This window comes from Ciconia boyciana, chromosome 3 (genome assembly GCF_034638445.1).
Source record: "Ciconia boyciana chromosome 3, ASM3463844v1, whole genome shotgun sequence".
In the NCBI taxonomy this organism is placed as follows: domain Eukaryota; kingdom Metazoa; phylum Chordata; class Aves; order Ciconiiformes; family Ciconiidae; genus Ciconia; species Ciconia boyciana.
In genome coordinates this window covers 116,944,377-116,969,353 of record NC_132936.1, presented here as the reverse complement: position 1 = coordinate 116,969,353, position 24,977 = coordinate 116,944,377, and the positions used below count along the sequence as shown (strand labels likewise).

The following is a 24,977-nucleotide window of genomic DNA, read 5'->3' as shown; positions in this document are numbered from 1 at the left end:
ATGCAAACATCATTCAGCTAGTAATTCACGGCTGATCTGGATAATGGAAAGGTTGAACACCCATTAACCCAAGCCAACAAAATGGGTTGGCTGAGAAATTCTAGCAGGTCTCATGTGACTCTTCCCTCTAACTGCAGCTCTGCGGTATCTGCTATTGTAATAATTAAAATCCTCCCGGTAGATCAATACTGGAATCTCTTTATGGGAAGTGCCCTGATGGAAATGTCTCAAGGAAGCTGGGCCTGTGGAACTCTGAAAAATTCATTTTTTTTATCTGACAATTATCACCACACTGCAGACTAATTCAACAGTGCACCCCTCTCACTCTGCTTTGAATGCACTGGAGATTGACATCTAAAAAAACCTAACATCTCATTTTAACAAATAAAGGCACTATTTCCACATACAGTTTGGAATTATCAGCAATCATGAAACCAGACAAAAAATTAATATACATTAAGCACTTCATCTTCTGATGGCTTCCTCTGAGTCTCAGTTATCGCAGCCTTCTCCTCATTTCCTCTCTTTGTATCTTCCTGTATTGATCTCTGCCTTTTCATCTCTTGAAAAAAGGGGAAAGACATGTAAAATTATTATAAAGCTTGATATTTATGTATTGAAATGTGGACTTACATTATCGGGTTTTCATATATTTATTGTTAAATATTATTAAATCATAAGATGGGAAAACAGGTTTTATATTTTATCCTACCTGGTCTGCTCTCCACGTATTGACTGAAAGACTGGAGCTGAGTTTTTCTGACGGTAGAGTCCTTGCTGAACACAACGGGATTTCTAAACCGTTCTGCTGCTTTTTGTAATCGCTCAGCACGATGTTCCTCTGTTCCATTCTGCTAGGAAAAAAACCAGACACACAACAGTTTCTTTTGTTTACAAACGGGAAGACACGAATTCGAAAGGTACGTTTCAGCGAGGGGACAGGACGCAGCTTTTGCAAAGAGGATTTCACAACTCGGGCTGTGGTTTATATAGGATGAAAGTATCAGCTGCGGAAAAAAAGAAGAGTGATTAACTTTTCCTTTTTTTTTTTTTTTTGTTTCATGTGTGGTAGCAACAACTGGCTTTTTGGGCACCCTCCTGCAGGACTCTCTACTTACTTAACAGCCAGACTTATTAATTGTGACCTGCATTTGCCAGCAATTCCGATTTAAACGAAAAATCACTCCTTTGCAACTTTGATTTGCCAAGCACTGCGCATGCTGCTGCCAAGGAGCAGCGTCTCTAGCCCTGAACACGATCTGTATCGTTTTAAAAGCATGTTGCCTTTAGCCTGTCTCCCTGCCCGGTAAAGAAATCTGTCGTTTTGTGTAGTCCCAGAGACTTGTATGACAAGAAGAACTAGTTTCTAATTTTATGCCCATTGAGATAAACCACTAATGCTGGATGAAGGCTAAAAGGTAGGATTATAATACTACCCCACTGAACTGCATTTCATCAGCTATAACTTTCCAAAGCCAGATTTGTAAGTAAGCCCTTTACAGCTAAGGAAACTACAATTATCTTTTCCAGGGCTTCCTATGTTAATACTGGTAACAAATTCAAATGGTTCTATCAACACGAAATATCCCAGAAGACTGAACCACCGCAGCGTGTGGAAACTGCAGATACCGAGGTGCTGTGTACCAAACAAATATTTCATTTTATACCTAATCTTTTATTATTTTTATTAAGTGTTTTGAAAGTAAATAGGGAAAGGCTAAGATGCATGACTAATAGCTAAGCCTGCTGAATGCTGAAACTGGTTATCAAAAGCTACCAAGACTTTGCCCTTCCTCTGCATTGAGACAATCGGTAATGAGGGAGTTCTCCAATGGCCTATTCTCTAGCCTCAAGGAGGCCGGGGATACACAATCCCCAAGGGAAGGTAACAGTTTATCCTTTTCCACAAACACAGAATGCCTCATTTAGAAACGTGTAAACTGCATTTTATTAAAAAACAAATCCACCTCAATGCTGAGAGCTCCATGAGAACAGATGGACACCATATATTCCTTATAATGCTGCTTTCCAACTCTTCCTTAGAAAGATGTACACAGAGTTAAGTTGCACCTTTTGTGGGAGTACCTTAAAAAAAAGCAACTCCTTCACGGAAGCTTTTCATAAAGAGAAATACCATTTTCGTCAGGTTATGTGATACCAAATTACCCTAAGAGGAGGCCCATGTGTCGTTTGTCAAATTAAGCTCAAAAAAGTATTGCTCATATGCTCTGAATTACTTTTCAGCTGCAGTAATCGGGCGGTTATGATTCTGGTTAAATAAAAGGTGGTTTCCTGTTATTAGCACAATAACCATCTGACAGCCTAAACCAGAGTCTTTACCAAAATAAACAAACATGACTAATTTTTTAGGCCTGGCAACATGCTAAAATATCAGTGTGATTAGCCAGTAAATCCCATTTTAAGAAACCTTTTTATGACTGGGGACTTCTGCCACTTTACAAATGTATTCCTCTAAGCCCACTAATTCAGTTAGCCTTTTCAACCCATTGTATTATTCTTGGGCCAGCTTCATTTTGCATTAAATCCACTGCAGAAAGCTAAATTGAACGCAAAAATCAGACCTGATCCAGGCTTCCTTTTGTTCAAAGATAGAGACCGAAAGTCCTCTGCTGCTGCCACACACTTTCATCACCAATTTATAGGAACCGACAGTGTAAGGGAAAAGCAATGAAAGTCATTGTTTTGGGACTTCAAAGCATCTCTGTATCTCGGGAAGGAAATCCTTTCAGTCAGCAGTGCTTTCCCCTCAGACTGCAGGTGGGTGAAAAGTTATACCCAACTGGAAGTGCCCCAGAGCCATAGGGATATTAATGACATACAGGGACTATTTTAAAAAATATATAATAGTAAGAACACAAGGGGTCTAATTAAGAAAATGAAACGGTAAATTGATTGGTGTGCGCTTTATGCTGAAGTGGTGAACATTAAGAATAGGCAAAAGGACCACATATACTTCATACTCCTGTCTACTTTTCTCAGAAGCACTTGTTGTCAAGCACCCAAGTATGTATGCCTTTAAAGTGTACCACGGCTTAATTTTAATGGAGAAAAAACAGAGTCGGGCTTCGGAGAGAAGCAAATCACTGAGAGTCCAATCCTGCTCCTGTTAAAGTCAGGGAGAGTCTTGCCACTGATTGCACCAGCAGCAGGATGGAGCCCATGCAGTATTTCTGATTTAAGTGACAACCTGAGCAATAAAAACTAAGAATAAGATAGAAGAAATGCTTCTTATATCTCTTACTGTCATGCCAATGACAAGTATCAAGATAAAAAAAAAAAAAGGCAAATGCATTGATTAATCAACAGGAAAAAACCCAGTGCATTGCAAACTATGCAACTGCACTGCCATGAAGATTTTCTACATTTCTTACTGTGAAGGATTTGATAAGAAATCATTTTCCTCCTCATGAAGTACAAACCCGAAATCGGAACACACAGGTACTGAGACAAAAGCATTAATCAAAACTTACCTTAATGTCTTGCTCGGAGCTATCAGTTACAGCTTTCTGAGCAGCACTGGAGAGTGAATTTGCCACCTGTGGCTGAGCTTCTAGGAGCTTCTTCAGCTTCAAATCCACCAACTTACTGTTTTGTTCTGCTAAATATGCAAATACCACATACAACGGAGTGAGATGCATTTAAATGCAGTCACTACAACAACGTAGCAATTTAAAAGGTAGATTTCATTCACTTTGCTATTATTTCAAACTAAAAAAGTAAAAACTAGAAGGAATATTGTGGTTTTTGCGATTCAGACTGGCGTAGATGTGTGTAACGTACATAGATAATGCCTAAGTTCTCTCAAAAAATATATATAGCACTCAGCTGAACAAGTAAACATGCTTGAAGACAGTAGATGAAAAAACAGAGAAAGGAGACACTGTTTACTTTAAGTTACTCCCAACCAGCACATACCTCTGCTTTGGCATAAAAACACCCTTAAAGAGCCATTTATTTTAAGATGACATATAACAATTTATCACATATTCTAAGTACTGATAACCCCTGAAGTTTATGAACTACTAATTCATCCTAAGGCTCCTTGGCACAGCTTCTCAATGTTAAAATTTCAGTATCAAAAGAGAAGGCTTTCTAGTAACATTTTACTATGATTTATAGAATACATTGAAGCTGTAAGAGCTGTAAAACGCTTTGTAACTGCATTGAAGGGACAGATTCAAAGCCTGCCGAAGCCCCAAAATTTTTTTCATCAGTTTTAGCAACTTGGATCAGAGCCCAAAGAAATAAGAGTTGAGAATTTTACTTCCCAATAATGCTCATTCTGTACGTGACCATTGACTATATGAATTTGTAACACACCTACACACACAGTTACCTACATATACACACATAATAAGGAGAAAGGTGTTAATAACGAACCACAGCGCAGATCTATGGAGCTAACCCTGGGTAGGAAGGCAGAATAACGCTGGTGCAGAAGCCCCCAGACATACTCTACATGCAGCACCACACAAGAAATCACCCCTGAGATGGAGCTAATGCAGCATCACCTGTGTATATTATGCACATACATCTGGGCCTTGGGTTAAACAGACAAAATAGCAGTTGCTATGTTTTTCTATAGGCACAGCCTGAGTTTTTCACTGCGGGCTGGTAACTTCTAGCTGGTGTGGGAAGTGCAGCCATGACTGTTTTGCCACACAGCTCCTTCCAAGGTTTGGAGCACTCCAATTCATGTTAGCAAAAATATTTTTGGCATGCTGGCAATCAAATGATGCCTGCCTCCAGCAGCAATGGGCTGGGCTATGATGAAGGATAGTTTCCCTTTCCTCTGGCACACCCAGTCAAGGTGCCCTTAATTGAGGCTCACATGTAAGTACATGCACATTCTCGTGGGTTTATACATAAACATAATGTAATAACTATGATATAAGAGGTTCACATTTTATCAGATACATTCACAGCAGTGTATGGTAGCAGTACTGACAAATACAGACAGATGCAATATTTAAAACCAACAACTGGCAGTAAAAATAAAAAAAAAAGTTTTCTCTTCTTGAGAAAGATGGGAGGGACTAAGATACAGCAGGGGAAAAATTAATTAAATGGTCATAATGATACCAAATGTGAAATGTCCCTTACAGTTTGGCATTTAGGTGCTCCCAGGAGATTCATCTGTCATTAGAACTTGGCATGAATTGGCACAATCCCACCAAAATCTGTGTACACTGATTTCTATCACAGCATTAGACTGCATTCTGTGTTATTGCCCATCCCCTTCCTTACTCATTTGTCCCTCTGGCTACTGTGCAGATTGAACTCAAAATAAAGTCCCAGGTTTTTTCCCAAATGTCTTCCCATGGTGGAGAGGAAGCGTTGGGTAGTGGGTTTGTATCCCTGAGAAGGTATCTCTCAAGAAAAAAGGCCCACAGAAATAAATGTTGGTAAGTCACTGGGGCTATGTGACAGGAATATTCATTTACTGATTTTCTATTTCTCCTAAAATGAACCAGTATTTATTGGAAAATTATTTGACAGGATTCTGCTCTAAATCAGCTTAATTCAAATGCTGGAAACACTACAAGAAATATATTTTCTTATGTGTTTGGAAATCCTCAAATAAAAAAATAAAGGACACGTCTTTTTTGAATGTGAAAGACTTGAGTGTAGAAAGAAAGTGCTATATACACATAATTGTCTGTTTAATTACAGAAAGCAAACACTAAATGAAGTCTTTTGATTTAATATATTACAGGCTACAAACTTGGGTCCAGTTGGCATGGGCAGAACTAAGTCAGAGGATGCTGTAAGAAATTCTCTCTTGTACTGCCTTTATCCCGATGCTGTCCTGTGCTTGCCACACTTCTCCAGGCTTGAGCTAACTTGTAGGGAGCAGAAATGCCCTGGCAGAGAAGCACACCATACTACAAAGAGGCCCTCAGCAACCCCAGGGCCACTGGTAACAGGCAGACTTGTACAGAGAACAAACTCCTTCAGCAACAACCTGTGAGCAGAGGAGCCCCTTACTGATGGGCAATTACCTTCACATCTTTGAAGACCTAGCACCTTTTAAAATAAACATCTCCCTTGTAAGATCCTGACTATTTATCATCTATGGAGGAACCTGAACTCCAGTTTTGCTCGATTACAATTTTGAAAGGGGAAATACCACTACTATGATTTATTATTACTTGAGCAGCACATGCTAAGGTTATACAAGCATTTCTACAAGAATATGAATGCTTTTACAATGTCTTATTTAAAATATATTACTTGAACTTTGTAAAGTAAATAGGACTAATTCTATTCAAATTTATACCTCCATGTCCCCACTGGAGCAACAAGGTATAAATACAAGAACTGGTCCTCAAGAAGGAACCGAGGGATACCAAGCCTACATGGAAACATAGAGACATGTTTGCTCCTCTTCACTGAGCACATGGACCAGGATGGCAGTGCAGAGAGCGGCAGCTGTACTCACCAATGCGATTACTTACTCCTCTGGCCTGCCTACCTTGCTTTGCTGGGACAGTCCAGGTGGGGTGATTTCAGGTGGCTCTCATTTACAAATCTGGCCTGGGGTCCCCTTCCCCATCAAACAGCAATAGACATTTAAATCTGCCATTGTTGGAAATAATGATTTTGTTGCTAATTTTAAATTTCAACTCAACATGAATGCAAAATATTCAAAAAGAATAAGCATTAGGGTTTAAAAGACCTGAAAAGGCACAAAGGAATAAAGCTATGACAGAGAGAAGCAGCACATCAGTACTTATGTGATGATGGAGTGTTAGTCATGCAAAATACACAAAATAGCCATTAATTACCCATTGAATCAAGGTCATTTTCTAGGTTAGTAAGCCCATCTCCACCTCCAGTAACAGAGCATTCAGGAACCTCCTCGTTAGTATCTATCTCAATATTATCATCATCCTCATCCTCATCTGTAGGAACATACAGCATTATGGTTAGTATTTTCTTATGTACATGCACCACATCACTAAAAAAAACATGAATGCTTTAGAGAACAAGCTGAGTTATGATAAAAATGCAAATCATTAAATAAGTCTGGAAGGAGATTTCCCTCTGTCCACTCATGGATTTATCTTTAAACTGATGCAATTCAATATACACACAGGGAGCTCTGCTGGAAAATCCTGCTACAATAAAGCTAGGGTCTGGCCTCAGCAGTGGCTGTTCTCTGTGCTGAATCTCTGGCTAACTCTGAAAAGCACATGTGCTTTTCCTTATAACTCGAGTCAAAATAGTTTCCCCTAGGCTCCCACTTCTCCATAATGCAGAATGGGTGCTGAAGCCAGCATACAGCAGGTTTGGCTGGGTCCGGCCAGGAGAAGGACCTGGGAGCTGTGGTCTCTTGAGAAAGACAGCAGCTCCGGGTACTGAGATCCCAGGTCAGTGAGACTTGCTACTCCTTACTTTGCACAATGTATCACAGAGCATGATCACTGTACCTTGCTTAGGTGTCAGTATCTCCTATCAGTTCTGATACGAGGAGGAAAACTACCACATCACACTTAGCAAGCGCTGACGTCAGGTGTAGCAAGAGCACACTCACAGATTGCTGCCTTATTGCACCACTTTGAATCAGCATTGTTTGTAAGCTGCATACATTTTAAATAAAATAATAATTGTAATTATAATTTATATTTTTATGGGACCTTTCTACCGAGTTTCTCAGAGCAGCTTACGAATATCACTTGTAAATGAGCCCCATAATCTTTTATGAAGTAGGCGATTATTATAATTACAATTATGATGATGATGTAGGTAAATTATGGCACAGAAAGAGTAAGTAACCTGAGGAAGATCAAATAGCAAGTGCTGAATTGTGAAGCAGATCCCAGAAAAAATCCTGACTCACATTTTCAATACAAATATATAATGATATTAAAGTCCATAAAAGCTAGATTAGTACTTTCAAAGCATATAGTTGCATTGTATTTACTCACTTTTAAGTCTCATATCAAATGCTATCTACACTTGTTCAGATGTATACGAACATTTTTTTCCTATGTATGTATGCATGCATGTAAAAATGACAAAAAAGAGAAGGCTGGAGTGTGTCTGGAGAAAGACGACACAATATAGTAACTAAAGGAACTTTAAAACACTTCACAATAGGAAAAAATGCTAATTATAATTACAGGACACTGGTACATTCAAATGTCATATAAAAAAAAAGGATCCTAAACATAGTACCAAGATGCCATAATCCTGAATACCAGAAGTTTGGGGAAGTTTGGACCAGGATTGGTGCTGACCACTCATCACCTGTCTTTGAAATACACTAAACCTCATTCCTCAGACCTGAAGTTTGCACTTCAGGCCCACACTGCTGACACAAAGGTCATAGAGTTGTTTCTTTACCTCTTTATCTCCACAGTCCCTGTAATTCCCATTTTAGGAGCCTGTTGACTTTTTAATATGTCTGCTACTCTTTTCTAACCAGCTGCTCCTTCAGTTCCTCTGTAATTAATCAATGTCTTTCACAGACCTCTGCCGATTCAGGGTAAGGCTCTTGCTGCAACAGACAGGAGCAAAGAAGTTTCCATTTCAGTGTCTTATTCAACATCTGCTGCATGTATAATGGAGCAGCAGTCTGCGAAGTAGGACCCCTCCATTTCAGCTGACCACCATGACTTCCCTGGGCTCCTCCCCACTGATTCTCAATGGTCCCTGGAAGAGTCAGCTTTCTTCCAAAATGCCCCAGCTTGAGCCAGATGGATGGAGAACAACATCTCTCTCCAGCCAAACCAGGATCTGCAACCAGACCTCGGACCTGACAGACGGTGCTTCAGGTGTACAACTGGGTGGGCAGCAACACTCAGGACTCTCTGTGACATCTTTTCTGTTCCCACTTAAATTCACACAGATGGTTCTGTGATCTGGACTCTAGTTGTTTCAGGAAGTGCAGAGGTAGGTGAACAAAACAGAAAGGCACAGTGTGATCATCGTGAAGCAGAGAAAGGGATGGGGTAAAAAGCAGACTGAAGAGAAAACAGAAAATGGTAAAGCAGCAACAGCAACAATTCTGAAGTTTTTCATTTTCTTCAAAGGATTTCTACTTTTTCTAATGAGGAGCTAGACTTCTCACATGATTTTAAATCCTTCATGATGGCGTCAGAGAAATTCAGTGGCACTCAGACTACGGTACTTTCAAAGGCATCCTAGAGCTCATGGTGGCACACTGAAAGCAAGGCCAGGCTAACAGCAGCAAAGGGCCACGGACATTCAGAAGAGGTGGAAGAGAAAGAAAGAGGGACACCGCCACAGCAGAGGGAAACCAAATCCACGTCGAGCCTCGAGGCAGGCAATGACTTTCCAAAGCACCCAAAGAAGTCAGCTCGCAAGGTCAGCTCACAACTACCAGTTATCCAGCAGGATGCCGGATGTGTCAAAACAATCTAAACAAGATGACAGGGTTTCAGGGTTTAAGACTAAGGCATACTAAGGGAATGCTTATATTAGATTATTTGATTTTCTTTAATTTAATATAGTGAGATGAGATCAGAGGCACTGTCTTTGACACCACCATTTTAGGTAACAAAAGAGATGGGAATGTTGAAGACAACAGCTCCTAGTGTCAGATAATGACCTGACCTAGTATTTATTTTAAAGTTGGCAGGCTTTGACTGAATATGATTATCAGGACATTTACACTTCATTAAAAAAAAATATTCAATTAAAAGCATTCATTTGAAGTAATTTGAGAAATTTTCAAATATCTTTCAAAATCTACAGATTCCTTGTTTTAAACTACTCTAGTTTGTTTTTTTTTTTTTCAGTCCAATGTTCTTCCAGTGCATTAAAAAGGGAAATGTGTTTAGGGAGCATGTTACAACAAGATTTTGCAATTATAAATGATAAAAGGAACAACGTGACGAAGAGATAACAGATATGCTTTATGAAAAGAACAAATTACTAGTGTGAAAAACTTAAAGCACTTGGTCTAGAACCAGGGCACGTATTTAGAAGTGTACTAAAGAACTGCTTCCTTGAAAATTATGTAAATGTGGATCCTAGAAAGACAGCAAAGCTTTACTATGTCATGAAGAAACTAACAAAATTAAAGATAAAGGATTAAGTCAACAACTAAACAGCACTGACCATTACCTACAGAGCCTGGACTGTAGTCTGGACTGAAGAGAGCGAAATAAGAATCTTTTGGAACCAAATGCAAATGCCACAATATTGGTGGAAAAAAAGATCCAGAGGCATTTTACAGGTCATATGTCTTACTATTCAGATTAAGCTCAGGCTTAATTTGTGGTTAAACTGGTATTCTCTTGACTTGGTTTAAGCTTGTCCACATGTGAAGGAGTTGCAGCAGACTGCATCAATTTCTAGATGAAATTAAAGTGGAACAATTTTCATAAAGAGGTAAAAGCATTGATGGGGGTTGGATCACACTAGTGGGAGAAGCATATGTAAGCTGCCACTGGAGTTGCATGAACAGTACTTGCTCTTTAGGGAAGATGCCTCCAGGATTGTCTCTGGTTCAAGCTTGTGGATATTCAGATATTTAGTTTATTTACTTTCAGGTACAGAGTTCACTTTAAGGCTACAGGATGTGACAGGAGCATCTGAACAGTAATAAAGGAAGCAAAGGTGGGGAATGGAAGAAATGCAGAGTCAAAATACTGGTTCAGTGTACAAGAAATCAGATGTCAGGACAAGAAAGTACAGCAGTAACTGCCAACAGATACAAATACTGCCTGTTAAAAAATTTAAATTGAGGACTTAACACTTTTATGAGTCAGAGACTAAGCACGATGAGTAAGCCTGAGCTACCATGTACATTCCCTCCAAATCATTGCCTCAGAAGTAAAATCTGTAACGTACCCTGAAAACTTTAAGCATACAAGTGCAATACAGAGAGCCAGCTGGATCTCTTTGGTAAGTTAACTGCAGTACACCCTTCCAGCTTTTGTTATTAATTCCAAAATTTTTGAAAACTTTTTTTGTCTTACAATACATTTGGATGCTGCTGCTTCTGTGTTTTTCCCTCCCTGCTCCTCTAACATCTCTTTTCTATGCCATTCTTGTGTTAATTCTCTTCTCCCCTCCCAGTTTTGCCTATTTTTGGCACTTTTTTCACCAAAGCCTCTTCACACTATGCTTGTCTTACCCCCTGTCCTCTCCATTGTTCCCTCCCTCCGCTGCCTACTAACCACCTCCAGATCTGAGCCACATCCTCACAAAGACACCATCTCAAATAAAAGATGGAGATGTGCCAGAGAGTAAAGAAAACACACTACCCAAATCCCAAAAGAGTAGACGGGTGTCCCACTGCACGGGGACAATACCTAGATAAGATGTCAATTCCTTTGTCCCGTTGCTGCTGGGAAAAGGGAGGATATTTGGATTCCTATCTCGATACTGTCCTTGGACCCATCTCAAGGCATACGCTTATCAGCCTGAAGCTAGGACATCGAATAAATTTGAAGCTGCCATCCCAAACCCTCTGGCAGTTGGCAGGAAGAAGTATTTTCTGTCTCACATGTCAAATAACCTATGAAAAAGACGAGATTTCATAGCAAAGGATGCTGCTTATCCAGGAAAGTTTCAACTTGCCATAGGCATTTGAGTTTTTCAGACCATGATTAAATAAAGCCTTTTAACAGAGAACGTAGCACCAGTGCCAAAGCATGAAACTCTTAATGAGCATATAGAAACACTGAAAGAGATCACTTTTTCACCTACAATAGTGAGCAAGAAGTTAGTCCTTAAAAACTCCAAAATCCCAAAGCTGAAATGTCACTTTTTTCCTGGAATAACTGAATTGAGAGAGAGAGGAAAATGATTGGTACATTCCCTTTTTGTAAATTAAAATGTAGCAATCAATGCAGAAGAAGAGATTAATGAAGCATAATGGACAAGAGAGCTTGGAAGACATAAGGTATTACTATAAGCTTGTCTTGGGTATTGTATAGGGAATACAGGACTATACACAGAAAAAAACCCTACTACATGTGAATGCAGTCAGGGGCAATATTCAGAATTTAGTTGTAATAAGGAGACTATTAAATCCTAATTTTTGGTGGAAATCAAAAAATGAAAAAGACTAAACCCAAAATAAGCATAATTTATTTGGTTTATAAAGTGTTGGTGCCATTTCACAGAACTACTCCATTTTAGAAGAATGAATTTCTTGAGTGGAGATCTAGTGTGGCACCTAACACCACCAGTGGTGTGGCAGAAGTACGTGGAAGATGTGCCATACAGAAAACTTTTTGAGAATGAATAAGCAGAAGGAAGTGCTATAAAATGCACATTGACATGAAAAGCGCAAAGAGCAAATAACTTGGCCAAACTGCTGTATGAACAAAGAAAAATCAAGGTAGGAAATATAAACCGAGGAGATAACTCAAAGCACATGCAAAAGTAGAAAGCAGTGAAATTGTTATACTGGATGAAACTCAACGGGTATAGTGGTGATAACTTTATAAACAAGTTGTCAGCAGTACTGGTACTGTCTCCTCCTTTAATAACACTGAAACTCTCTGAGTGCTTATGCAATATATATATATAAATACATTTTTTTATATATATATATATATACACACACACATACATGTACAGTGCACAGTTACCTCTGAGACTGTTTATAAACTGAACGAAGGGCAGGAAGAGCAATGGCAAAATTCAGAGGAAAATATGAACAGGGAAGGCCACATCCCAGAAAAGTGGCATACTGGGATATTTAGCAACACTACAAGTGAGTCAGTGTGACAAAACGGGGTAACTACTATCCAGCTGAACACTTCAGGATATACCCAGAAAGTGTTCCTTACGTGGAGGGGAGAGATGGCAGGAACAGCTATGTACAGGCACGATAAAACAGTGAGGAGGAAGTAATTAAATAATGTAGGATTAGGAGTCATAAATTGTGAAGAGGGATGAATAACATCTTAGTCTACTTAATATACAAGTACTGTGCCATTTTGCTCAGCCTGTCTTACTCCCTACCCATCAAGGATGTAATTTCCCCGTTTACCATGACAGTGAGTTATGTTGGCAAGCTTGGTTTACTGGTCAAAAAGAGGAAAACTGAAGACCAGACCCAAAGTGAGATGTACAACTAACTGCTTTTCTCTTTGGTGTTAAATGGAACAGAAATGTAGGGTTTAGGGTGCAATAAGACTATATTTAAATATATATGCATATAAAATACATGTAGAAGAGGAAAAAAAAAAATTGTTGTTGAATCTACGTGCATTGTGAATGTAAAGCTGGATTTTCCTGACACTTTGGCTTACAATTACGTGTTAGTATGAGAAACACAATTTCCCCTTAGAATATGTAGAAGACTAAAAGAGCAAGAAGCCTGTACTGAAACGTGTGCTCAGCACCCATTTGAGTTTGAGTGACACTACATTACTCCAGCTCGTAGCACTGGCAGGTATATGAATTTTAATGACATTTCAAAGTCAGTTTAATAACATTATAGCAATATTACAACTCAAAACCTGTGAAAGCAAGTGGTATGTCAAAAGACTGCCATTTAAAATCAAAAGGTTGTTGCCCCCACCTCCCGTGGGCCATCTTTAAAATTCTCTTCCCAAGCAGTCTTTTGAACACATTTAATACAAAATAAAGTTTCTTAAGTATTTCTAATGTTGTTTCCCCCCAGAATTATGTCCATGCTCCTATATAAAAATATATATTGAAGACATTCTAACCAACAATCATAAAATTCTAAAAAACTGTGGGTAATGACAAATCTGTAAATAATGGGCCACTATGAGCTACTTGTTCACATGACATCTTTTTCTTTCAATCACATATATGCTTTTAATTGTTGGAAATCAAGTGACACAATGCTGATTTAGGAAACATATCTATGGCCAGGTCTTTTGATATGTGCACCTGATGAACAACCACGTTTTGAAGTGTGAATAGAAGTGATACCCAAAAAGGCCTCTGGTTTCTAGGTTGCCATAGAAATAAGATACAAGGTTCCTCAGCTCACCTCCAGATGCCTTTGACCTTTCTTTCAACTTTTCTGCAGCCATTTCACTGTAGCTAGGAAGTTCTGACATCTTCACTCCAGATCGAGCTTCTGCTATTAGCTGACGAGCTCTCTCTCTCAGCTGCCGACGCCGCTCTTCATCTTGCTGCTAAGATATATTGAACAGTTGCCAAGTCAGTAATTGACAGAAATGCAATTTCATTCTCAATCTGATCATCATGATAGTAACTGGTTTACAGCATGGTGCTTGGCCCACATTATAAATAGGATGCTCGATATCAGTTGGGTGTCACACCACAATTTTTAAAGACATCCATGAATTAGATTTTTTTTTTAAAGTGTTCCCCAAATTGTTAATGCATTAGAAACCTAATTATTTGCAATTTAAAGCATTTATAAATTATGTTCTATAAAAATACCTTGATAAAAATTCTCAGACACTTTTGTCTCAAAATAGTAACTACAAAAAGTTTTACCATGGCTATAAAAATGGTTTTACTAAATTGAATTACTTGTTTGAGTAATATTCTCTCATAGAACTGAAATGAGAGGCCAGATGTTGCTCTTGGTCACTCCAATCACCAAACTGACTTCAAAGTGTAAAGTGACATTGAATCTGAGGCATGGACGGAACCTAATCCTTTGACTTCAATGGATACATCTTTTTTTTTTTTTAAATAAACTCATGAAAATTAATGAAAGAACAATAGATGCCAGAGCAGAAAAGACTTTGCATCGTTTTAAAACATCTTGCTAGTGGTCAGTAATTTGGTCAGTTTGGCTTTGGTCAGTAATTAAAGAGATCATATTGGAACCATCCCAGATAGTGCTGTCCCACTAAAGCTCCTAACTATCTTAGAAGCATGATAATATTTCAGTTACATAAATGAGCAAAGTTCTGCAGCATGAAATTTTGGAAAATACTAACCCACCATACTAAAAAAATATTAATAAAAAGATGTGTTTAAACATATGTATAAGAATCCATTAAACCATAAGGGAAACAATTTCAGTTTTCACCTTAAAAATACGATTTTTTCAAAGTTAGGACTGTTTTCACCCTCCCCTCAATATGAGAAACGCTCATAAGCGCAACAAAGACAGCGTTTGGCTTTAAGTCAAATCTGCTGTAAGTTTGTATTATTGACATAATGACCAGGATAAAGCCCAGGTATAGGCAGTTGACCTGAACTAAGTGGAATATAACAAACTGCCTAATTTTGGAGAGCCATCCTGGCAGCCTTCCCACCAACCCAGAAACTAAGCATCCCACACCTGCAGATGCTGGTGAGAGCTGCTACTAAGTGCTATTTAGTTTAAGCAATCATTAATAAAACAAGCGCAAAATACTAATTAGGTACATTTTACCCATTTCCATGTAAATTGTTTGTTTGTAGCTATTTACTCAGCATTGTTCTCGGCACAACAGAAAAAATGCAAATGACTGAATCAGAATGCAGCCCTAATGGGACTTTCTGTTTATAACCATTAGCCCAGAGGTGTGCTGTAATTCAATCCTCAAGCAGCAAGATTTAGCCTCATTAACAGCTTGCATGGGCAGGTTACAACTCATAAAACCCTACGGTAAACAAAGTATATGGACACAACACAATATCTTGTCTCTGAGTGACAGAACCCTGATTCCCTATCAGATTGCCTTGATTTACTTTTCTCCTAATGTCCTTACCCTGGAAAGACAATTCTGCCTGGGCCCTGCAAGGCAGCGGGATGGCACATTGGCTTTGTTTGCTTTCTCACCCTTTAACTTCCCAGAAGGCACAGAGCAACAGTTCTATTAAAACTTATTTGGTAAAGTACACATTAGAAAGACAACTGGAAGGCTTCCCCCCTGCTCCTATGCACTATCATAGATCAATTTAATTTAATTTCTAGCCAGCCAACTGATAGAGCAACCGATTTTATTTCGACCCGCGGTATTCGGTAACATAAATTACGTTGAATTTGACATGAAATAAAACTGCTCAAATCTCTACTATTTGTAATTCCTGGGATATAGGAACTTGTGGACTTGATTTAAATGAGTTTTAAGAAGAAATGTGCAAAATTTATATTCAGATTCCCATGTGGTTTAACGTCAAACAATTTAATCTACTGTAGCCCATGTAGTTTAAAATAAGGCCAGTTACGTGTTTGTGACAAACGTGCCCTAAACTAAGCAGGCTGATTTCCACCACCACCACCACCCCCGCCCCGCTCTCCTCTTCTCCCCTCCTCCTGAAAGAGAACTTGTATCCCAAATTATTAGCATAGTCATTAACATCCCGGGGATCTCCAAGCAAACACAGATTATTGTGGCTTGTGTTTGTGCTGATTAAGCCAATCATCACCAGTGGATAACAGAAAAAACAGCCTAGTTCTTGCTTAAATTCGATTCAGGTATTTGAACCCTCCACTACCGAGCTTGGCAGAGGAAACATTGGTGGAAGGAGCAATGAATCTGAGAGCAGAAAAACTGGGTAGATTAAGTTTTGAGGTACAGAACAATTATTAAACAGCAACTCAGTCCCCTAGATTTTGGAAAGGAAAGTGCTCGGGAGAGGTACAGAAGCATGAATATAGATACTAAAAAAAAAAAAAAAAAGGAGACATGAAGAGAAGCTCTGCACCAAGAAAGGACCATGCAAAAACACATACAGCAATTTTTTTTCCTGTACAGTTGAAGAGAAATCTTTCACTCTCTGACATGAACCTGACATGCCAAAGAGACATTAAAGTTTGCTCTGTTATTTTCCCCCAATCACTTTGTAATGGTCTAAAGATCTGCCATGTGGATGCATGGTGAGGAAAACTTCACCATTTAAGGACAAACTCTTCAAGAATAAGTAATGTAATTCCTTGTTTCCCTCCTATAAAAATGTATTGGTATGCAATTTTTATATTTCACAGTTCACCGACATCTCGGCAAGCTTTCTTCCACTGCTTCAATGGTGCTACTTTTAATTTTATCCTCCTTAGTCCTAGTAATTAAAGTGATCAGCAGTGGCATCCCAACGGCTTTGACACAGCCACAACCCCCTAGCAGACTCCGGCTTTTAAGGGGAAGGCAAAGAAAAGAAGGACGGGAGTTTCATTTCACTGGAACAAGAAAATCAAGCTTCTCCAATCCTCAACTTTATCCAATTGTTCTTTCAGCAGCCTTTGGATCTTAAGAAACAAATAAAAATGGCTGCCGTTAGGGGGTCCTTTTTGTACTCACCGCAGACGGCGAGGACTGACATTACTTTGGCCAAAAATGATGCCGTGGATTTGGGAAGGTGAATTTGAATGTGAAACACTGGCGGGGCAGTTTCCAAGATCATTACCCAGCCACCGATGTTGCTTGGCAGCAGCAGAAGCTGAGAGCTGACCAACTCAGTAAAATATTGAGAGCGATGGTGTCTTGCAGGGGGAAAAAAAACCCCAACCACCACCATAAAACCCGTCTCCTTAAATCACTAAAAATTCTGCAATCTTGTTGCATTTAAAAAAAAAACAAAAAAACACCAAAAAACCCAAACCAAAAAACCCCCCCCCACAAATCTCTGCCAGGGATTTTCAGTCATCCTTTGGCAGAATTTTGGGAGGATCCAAACTGAGTTTACATGAGAAGTCTGATAACGTATTATCCCTCTTCCTATAAAAGAATATAATCCCGTGAGCTGTGTTTATTTGATGTTTAAAAAGAAAATTCTTTACAGTGTCCATAGACTGGGGAAAAAAAAAAAGTGGTAAATTAGTGATACTCCACAGCAACAAAATTAAACCAGAATTGTACCTATGAGGGGGAGCAATTCCCATAGCTGTAGGTTTCAAAATTGTCCGTGGTCTGCCCCGAGTGCACAGTACATCTAAGAGAAAGAACTTGACTGCCACCTCTTTCATCATTAGACAGGAAGAACGGCTCTGTTATTAGCCATTCAGAAAGAAAAAGACTCCTGTGCTTGTCCAGAGGCAAGGATTACCAAAATGTACCTATTCAGTTAGTAGAGAAGACAGAATTAAAAAAAAAAAAAATAATAATTACACGAGCTTTAAAGGTTTGGGCAGGCTGGGTTTTACTGTGACCTTGATCGGCTCTTGTTTAAGTAAATAGGATTTGGGATGAAACATTAAAACTGTTTAGCAGATCTTTTCAAACCATTTCAAACTTTTCTTATGTTGGTTTATAATATAACCAGACATGCTTGTAAATGGCCACACCTGCTCATTTCTCTGGGGATGGCCTGATCTCTGCCTCTTCTAACAAAGAAAGGACCGGAGAAAAAAAATCAGCCTTTCTTGTTGCAAAACAGAGTGGAAAGTCAAAATCTTTCTCAAGTTTGTCCCATCTGGTCAGATTAAAGCTTTGATCACCCTGGGGACCACATTTATGTTTGGTCTCTACTACCGTTTCAGACCAGCTCAAAATACACAGGTAGCGAGCAAAACACAAATTGCTAAGCAGGGAACACTCAACATAAACAAAAGTGCATTGGCTTTGGCTTCTGTGGCTAGTCAGATTGTAGGAAGTGGTCAGCAGAGAAAGACATAAACATCTTCGATATTTTCAGCCTTCTGCCTGGTGCCTACATCAGCTACCTTACTACCAATAAAGTGTATGTAGCTTGAAAATATTTTTTCATGAATGTATATCACAAAAAGTATCAAATCACTTGTCATAAAGAAGCAGCTATTTGCTTCCGATCTATGGCACTGATGGACTAATGAGACAAGACAAAACGAAAACAGAAGTAGCTCAAAGTCTAAAACTGGAAGAATCACAAACAATGTCTTAACAAAGCTGTCCCCTTTAAGAAAAAAAAGCCCCCAAAATTCACAATAAAATGGGGTTGTGTGGCTGTAAAATGGAAAACATGTCCTTAAACCTAGGAGGTATTTTTAAAGGAATGTTAGGCAGCAATTTTCTATTTTTATTTCTTTTTTTAATTTAATCTATGTTGTTCTGGAAAATCTACAATTCACTTGGTACAGCATTTCTGATGTGAAGAATGCTGGCTGTAGAAAAACAATCCATTGATAATTTAATTCCTCGTGTCATTGTGAAATTGAGAAACTCTTAGTTTACTGAATGAAAAAAAATATATATTTGAAAAAAAGAATGGCTGACTAAGTAAGTATCACCTTGTGCTACATCCAAGGCCTCTTGCTGGTTGTCTGGCTGCTCTTTTGTAGGCAAAAAGGAGCTGAACGCTCTCTGGCTCCTTAGATCTGGCCCAACAAATGCACTGCCAGTCATGCACATGGATCCAGCTTAAAACCCAGTGTGAGCCTAAAAGAAGCTAGTCAAACTGGCACCTACTCATGCAGAAGGAGATAGATTTGTCATGACAGGCTGATTATTCAATGTAAAGAAACAGTTTAGCTTTTCTAATCTGGTACAAATACATCTTTCTCAGAGAAAAAAGTAAAAGGTCTAACAGTTCAAGTATTTAAAGTAAAGAAATCAACAAAAAAATTGTAACGTCAAAGTGAACCATAGGTATTTGTGCTAGAGCATTCTGCAAAACAGCCCTGCAGTTCTATTCAGATAAATAAGATTTAACTCGTTTAACCCTTTAGGAGCTGCACATCTACGTGACAATCAAGGCAAGCATTTCTATTTCACACTGCACTTGGCTCTACAGCAAGTTTTAAGGATAGGCTGAAACATCTAATGCCAAATACACTTTCTGTTTTCCTCCTCTTCTTGCTCGCCTGCACCAATACTAAGAGCGAGGCGCTCTCCCGGTGAACAATGCGACGGCAGCCTTGCCTACCAACGGGGCTCCCACGAAAGACATCGAGAAAGTCGATCTAAACCAAAAGCAGCGACAAATCCCTCTGCTAACTTCTTCCCTGGAATTTTCTCTGCTTAGGCAAGTTTGTGCTCTCCCTCATCTGGGAAGTATAATTAAGGACAACAATCACCTAAGGCATCGGGATCCAGAAGCTTGTTATGCCTGTCACCATGATTGTCAATGCTATTGGCATTACCCACAAACAAGGTCTCAAGCATGCAGGCTGAGAAATATCCTGAAATAGTGCCATCATCCAGACAGGGCATAACATCCCATCTGAGATCAATAAGTCTAAAGATGGTATTTTCTGTGCCTTTCCACAGCTGAGTTACAGACAGAAGTTAAAGAAGCTGCTTACTCATTGTAGGAGTCAACATTCGCCGAGCTCCACTTAAGGGATTTTCTCTTGTGTAAACTTGACTTTATAATTAAAAAAAAAAAAAAAAAAAAAAAAAAAAAGTGGCGTTATGAAACAAAGACTTTTGGCAAGTCTATGGGATGTGTAAGCACGAGAGCAGCATCTTTCAGACTGCCATCCTGGGAAGCTTCCTTCTCAGGCAGGCAACCCTGTGCCGAAGGAGGAGGACATGCCCTCCTGAGGAATGCTCCCGGTTCACTCCCAGCCAAACAAAGCGGAGCGGGCTGCAGGGGGCCTCCGAAAGTTGTTTCCCCCCCCCTTCTCTTAATTTTCAGGGGAGGGTGGCAGGATCCCAGTCCGCTTGCATGTGATGAGAATGGATGGAACGAGTGCAAACCCTACGCCTCCCTGGATCCTATTTTGCTGGGGTTTTTTTGAAAATGTCCTGCAAACTGCTGGCAGCTTGTTTTTAATGGAAAATACCAATCGCCTAGGATCTATACCTAGCCTTTTGCCAATAATGAGAAAACTTCACCTTCTGTCCCCAGCAATTCTTAGGAAATCTTTTGCTGTTATTCCTACAAATCCAATTACAGATTGTTGAGTAGCTAGTGGAGTAAGCTTATTGAGGAGTGTCACATCACTAAGTCGTGCGTATGTGTTTCAGTTTGTAATGTGGTCTGAGCCGCTGTAGAGGTGTCAACTTAAAATGCAAGTAAGTAGCAGAACAGGGCTAATCCCAGCCACTACTCCCCTGCAGCCAAATTGTAGCGCAATGAATGACAGTGGAAATGCAAAGATGCCACTGTGCTTATCACACACAGCCAGATGGTGGACCTGGATCAATGCACACATGCCACGATCAATGCATTTGATAAAGAATTAAGAAGAAAACTGTACATGTTATCAAAGAACTTGTACATGGCATAATTATGATTCTGCATGTGCTTACTGATGATATTGGAGACTCAGAGGCAGGTGATAATGAAACTGATAGGAAGAAATAGCTTAAAGGCTACAGCATATGGCCTCAGCACTAAGAAATCTTGTCAAATAGTTCAGAAAGCTTTTTTAACTGTTATTACAGGCTGCTCATAGTGCAAGCTGGTGGCAACGTTTTAATTTTTTTTTTAAACCTGAAATGTCAAAAAGTTACAAAAGCTGTACTTTTCAGAATGGTTCAGAAAATAATTAAGATGCTATTGTGTTTTAAACACAGCAAAAAAACCTACAGGTAGAGAGAGCATGCACAATTTTTTTGGGGGGTGGTGGTTGGGCATTTTTTAATATATATAGTTCTGTGTTCCCTGAATAAGTGTATTTAGACTTTAAGGGGGCTGGTGGCCGTTTAAGGAATGTATCTGGGTAGCAATTTGCATTCGGCATGCCAATTTCTACAGATACAGTTTTGATATTATTTCTCATCAAATGTAGAGTATTTCCCTGTTGCCGTTTGTGCTCTGTCAGTTGCATTACAGCCACCTTGGATGTGAAAGAAAGTAATTAAAAATCTGTGGAAAATAAAGTCTAAAGTAATAAAAAAAGCATATACATTTATAATGTATAAAAGGTACCTAAAATACAAATTCTCATGCTCCAGTTGATAGATGAGCTGTCTAATCAACGCCTGGACGTAACTTAAGTGCTCTCATTAGTGTGAAGACCTTCAGGCTAAATAAGACTAAATCCCTTAAAAATTGCTTCTGCAATAGAAAAATCCCCCTTACCATTTTCCTCTGCCTAAATCATATCAATTAAAAAGAGAGAGAGGGAGGGAGGGAGGGAGGGAGGTATTTTCACATGACTTTGTTTTAACTGACACTCAAAAAACTATCTTCTGAATCCAATTTAAAATGTTTCAGCAAAAAAGTTCATTAGCAATCAAAGAAACAAAAAAACCACGCTGAGTTTAGTTTCTCTTTCATTTTAAACCTGGATCTTTAATCAGCGCTAAGGCATATAATGCCCATTGAATCCTTTACCTTAACTTTTTTTTTTCCCCAACCCCAAATATTTAATCAACATTGCAGTTTTACATTAAATTATAAAATTTCTCAAAACGAGCCTCCAGAAGAGTGAAGCACGTATTTTATTTGCAGCGGGCCAAGGAGGGACCCCCTGCTCCCCAACCCCCGAATTTCAATTTGTCCTGACAAACCATTGGGTATTAAATTCTAAAGGCACGCAGAGTGCATAAAGAACTGATGGCTTGATTAGCTCTTGTGGTGCAATTGAAGGAGCTGTCTCTCTCTCCGCTTCTCCATTTTGAGAAACACTTTGATCTCCGTTCAAGTCAATTCATGAACATCAACTGACAAGACTGCATGAAACACCCCAATGGTTAGGCCCAAACTCGTAGCAAACTATTTGGTTTCATTAAGGCTTCAGGAGAAGTGACCAGTGACAGTCCTTTCATTCAGAAGCCAACAGGCAAGTGACTATTTAAACTTTAATGTGCACAATGTACTGCTGAAGGCCGCTACACCTATAGTCAGTCACTCAAGTATGAATGCCTTTACCTACTATTTCGTGACATGTGAACTACTAAGTGCAGCTGCAGTCTCATTAATGCATTCGCCCAGATTTGTTTGCAGGACTAAAGAGATGATTCACAGTATTTCTGGTGGGAGAAACGACTGTATCTTCAAAGGAAGGTAGAACAGCAGGTGCTATATATAAAAGCCAGCGATTAAAAAAAGATTGCATTTTTAAATGCAGTAATTTACTAAGCATTTGCACGAATGTAGCAGAAATATTATCTGTTCCGGCTGAAAATATAAAAGAACTTGAACCACATGACCCGCAAAACGCAGAGTATTTGGTCCGGTTTCGAGCTTTGCTACAGTCAACTATTTACACATCACTTTTCCCCTTTTTCAGTTGCCCTCTCCAAAGAGTCCCACTTCAAAGAGTTCATTTTTGCACCAGTTCCTGTCAATGCAGGTCAGAAACACTAAAGTGGAAAGTGGCTGCAGTGCCGTGGCACAAAGAGTCTCTGCGGCTGAAATCAAACAAAGCCCAATTAAACTAATCATAACGTCCCAGTGAACACAAGGAAGCTCACCTGGTATTTCTGGACTTCTTGTGTGAATTCCCAACTCTAGTCGGTACTTGGTACTATAATTACCCTGACCAAAATACTGTGAAATTACTGCTCTGATCTACTAATGGCTGCAAAAAATCAACCATTGTGGTTTCATGCCAAGGGGCCGTAGCAAGGTGGCGCAATGCTTTCTGACAGAGACGACAACTTCTAAAAACTCAAAAGGGAAAATTAACGGGATGTGGTTTATGTTGCCAAGGACTGTTCATTAATTACCAATTTAATCACTGCTGGAGGCATGACATTACAAAAATCTGGCTGAAAGTTCTAATAGATTATGAAGACCACCTAAGAAGAGTGACCAAGAAATGTACAAAACAATTAATACTGTTTCACTGCTATCAAAGACACTCAGATTATTTTACATCAAGTGAAGCAAAAGAATTAGTAGCTTCACAGTGCCACCACTAGGAACTGTAAATACAATGGCACACAATTAGTAATGCACATGTGACTTTTCGTTCAAGGCATATATCCTTGGGAAAGCCAGAACATGATAAGGAGAACAAAAGAAACATTTTTAAATGAAATGAATAAAGATTTTAACTCTACCCTTGTGCATGCTGAGCAATAACAGAATAGGCAATGCAAAATACAGCTCTAAGTAATGGCGATATCATCCTGGGATTCACAACAGTGTGTACCGAACATCCACACAGAAAACATCCACAGTTATTAGCAGTGATAGAAGAGCAGCACTCCAGATGCTAAGAAATCCAGGTCTCGCTTTCTACACAAAGGGGGAGCTCTGAAACACTGAGACTTTTTTTTTGCTAATATTTATAAACGGATAGAAGATGCTTAAGTTTTTGAACTAATGTTGTTCGGGCGATCTTAAAATTCACTAATAAATTGACAGCCTATTTTCCGTGAGCGTGCAAGTTAATGTTACGGCTGCAGACTATGCAGCGCTTTGAATTTACATCCACATAACAAATAACTGCGTATTTATATATTTAGGCTGGATGCTTAAGTGGTGTAAATAGATACAGCTTATGGGAATAACAGCAGTAAAATTCAGCTGAGAATCTCAAGCACTTTTATCTAAAACTCAAACTGCGTAACATTTGTCTTGCATTATCAAAGGTTACACTTTATTCACGAAATCCCTCCTGGTATAAAACTGACCATGCATACTAATTCTTCTTAGAAATTAGTTTACTTGCACTAATTGATTTATTTTCCCAGCTATGTCAAGGAGTTGTCTATAGCAGCATTTTTGTACAGTGAAATATCGCAACTTCATAGTAAGAAAGTGCTTAAACAGATCAAATATGAAGTCAAAAGATACAGAACCTTCTTGGAAAGTTACAGATTATTTTTATTTTTCATGTATTGAGTAACATTCAATAAAACAACTTGTTTGTTCTTGCCATCAAGGAAATGAGATCAGGCTATCTCAACCTTAGCGTGTCATTATAAAGAAGTAAATATCAGTTTAGTTGTGGTTTTGAAGTGTTCAGTCAGCAGGTCTAACCTTCATTTAAAGAAAAGTATATTGTTAAAACAGCTATAAAACTTGGAATGCTCATGAAATGTAAATACTATACAGCATAGTCTTATCAGCTTAAACCATATTTAACCACTTTATAGTGGCATACAAGACAAGACATATAAATGAACAACAGGGAATAAGTTACCAAAGCTCAGGGATTACCAAAATAACGTTCAATCTCTTTACCAGTTAGATGGTAACTGCTTCTTTGTAATCTCAGGAAGATCTAGTGATCATATCTAAATCTGGTCACAATTATCAGCATGACA

The 24,977-nt window shown here is 38.9% G+C and overlaps 1 protein-coding gene across 13 annotated transcripts in view; it reads right to left on the bottom strand.

The window, feature by feature from the left end:
* Positions 1-24,977, bottom strand: part of EHBP1 (EH domain binding protein 1) — a 228,162-nt gene that overhangs the window by 39,332 nt on the left and 163,853 nt on the right. For 6 of the 13 annotated variants that reach the window (XR_012041725.1, XM_072857323.1, XM_072857331.1 and 3 more), the window contains 5 exons: positions 13,976-14,123; positions 6,810-6,926; positions 3,492-3,619; positions 713-854; positions 456-562 (listed from right to left, as the gene is read on the bottom strand). Coding sequence is in view for 12 of the 13 variants with exons in the window: in XM_072857323.1 (XP_072713424.1) it covers positions 456-562; positions 713-854; positions 3,492-3,619; positions 6,810-6,926; positions 13,976-14,123 (642 nt within the window). In the remaining variant the exon portion in view is untranslated. The remainder of the gene's footprint in view (positions 1-455; positions 563-712; positions 855-3,491; positions 3,620-6,809; positions 6,927-13,975; positions 14,124-24,977) is intronic. The other 7 variants (XM_072857324.1, XM_072857325.1, XM_072857326.1 and 4 more) reach the window with 7 other exon arrangements.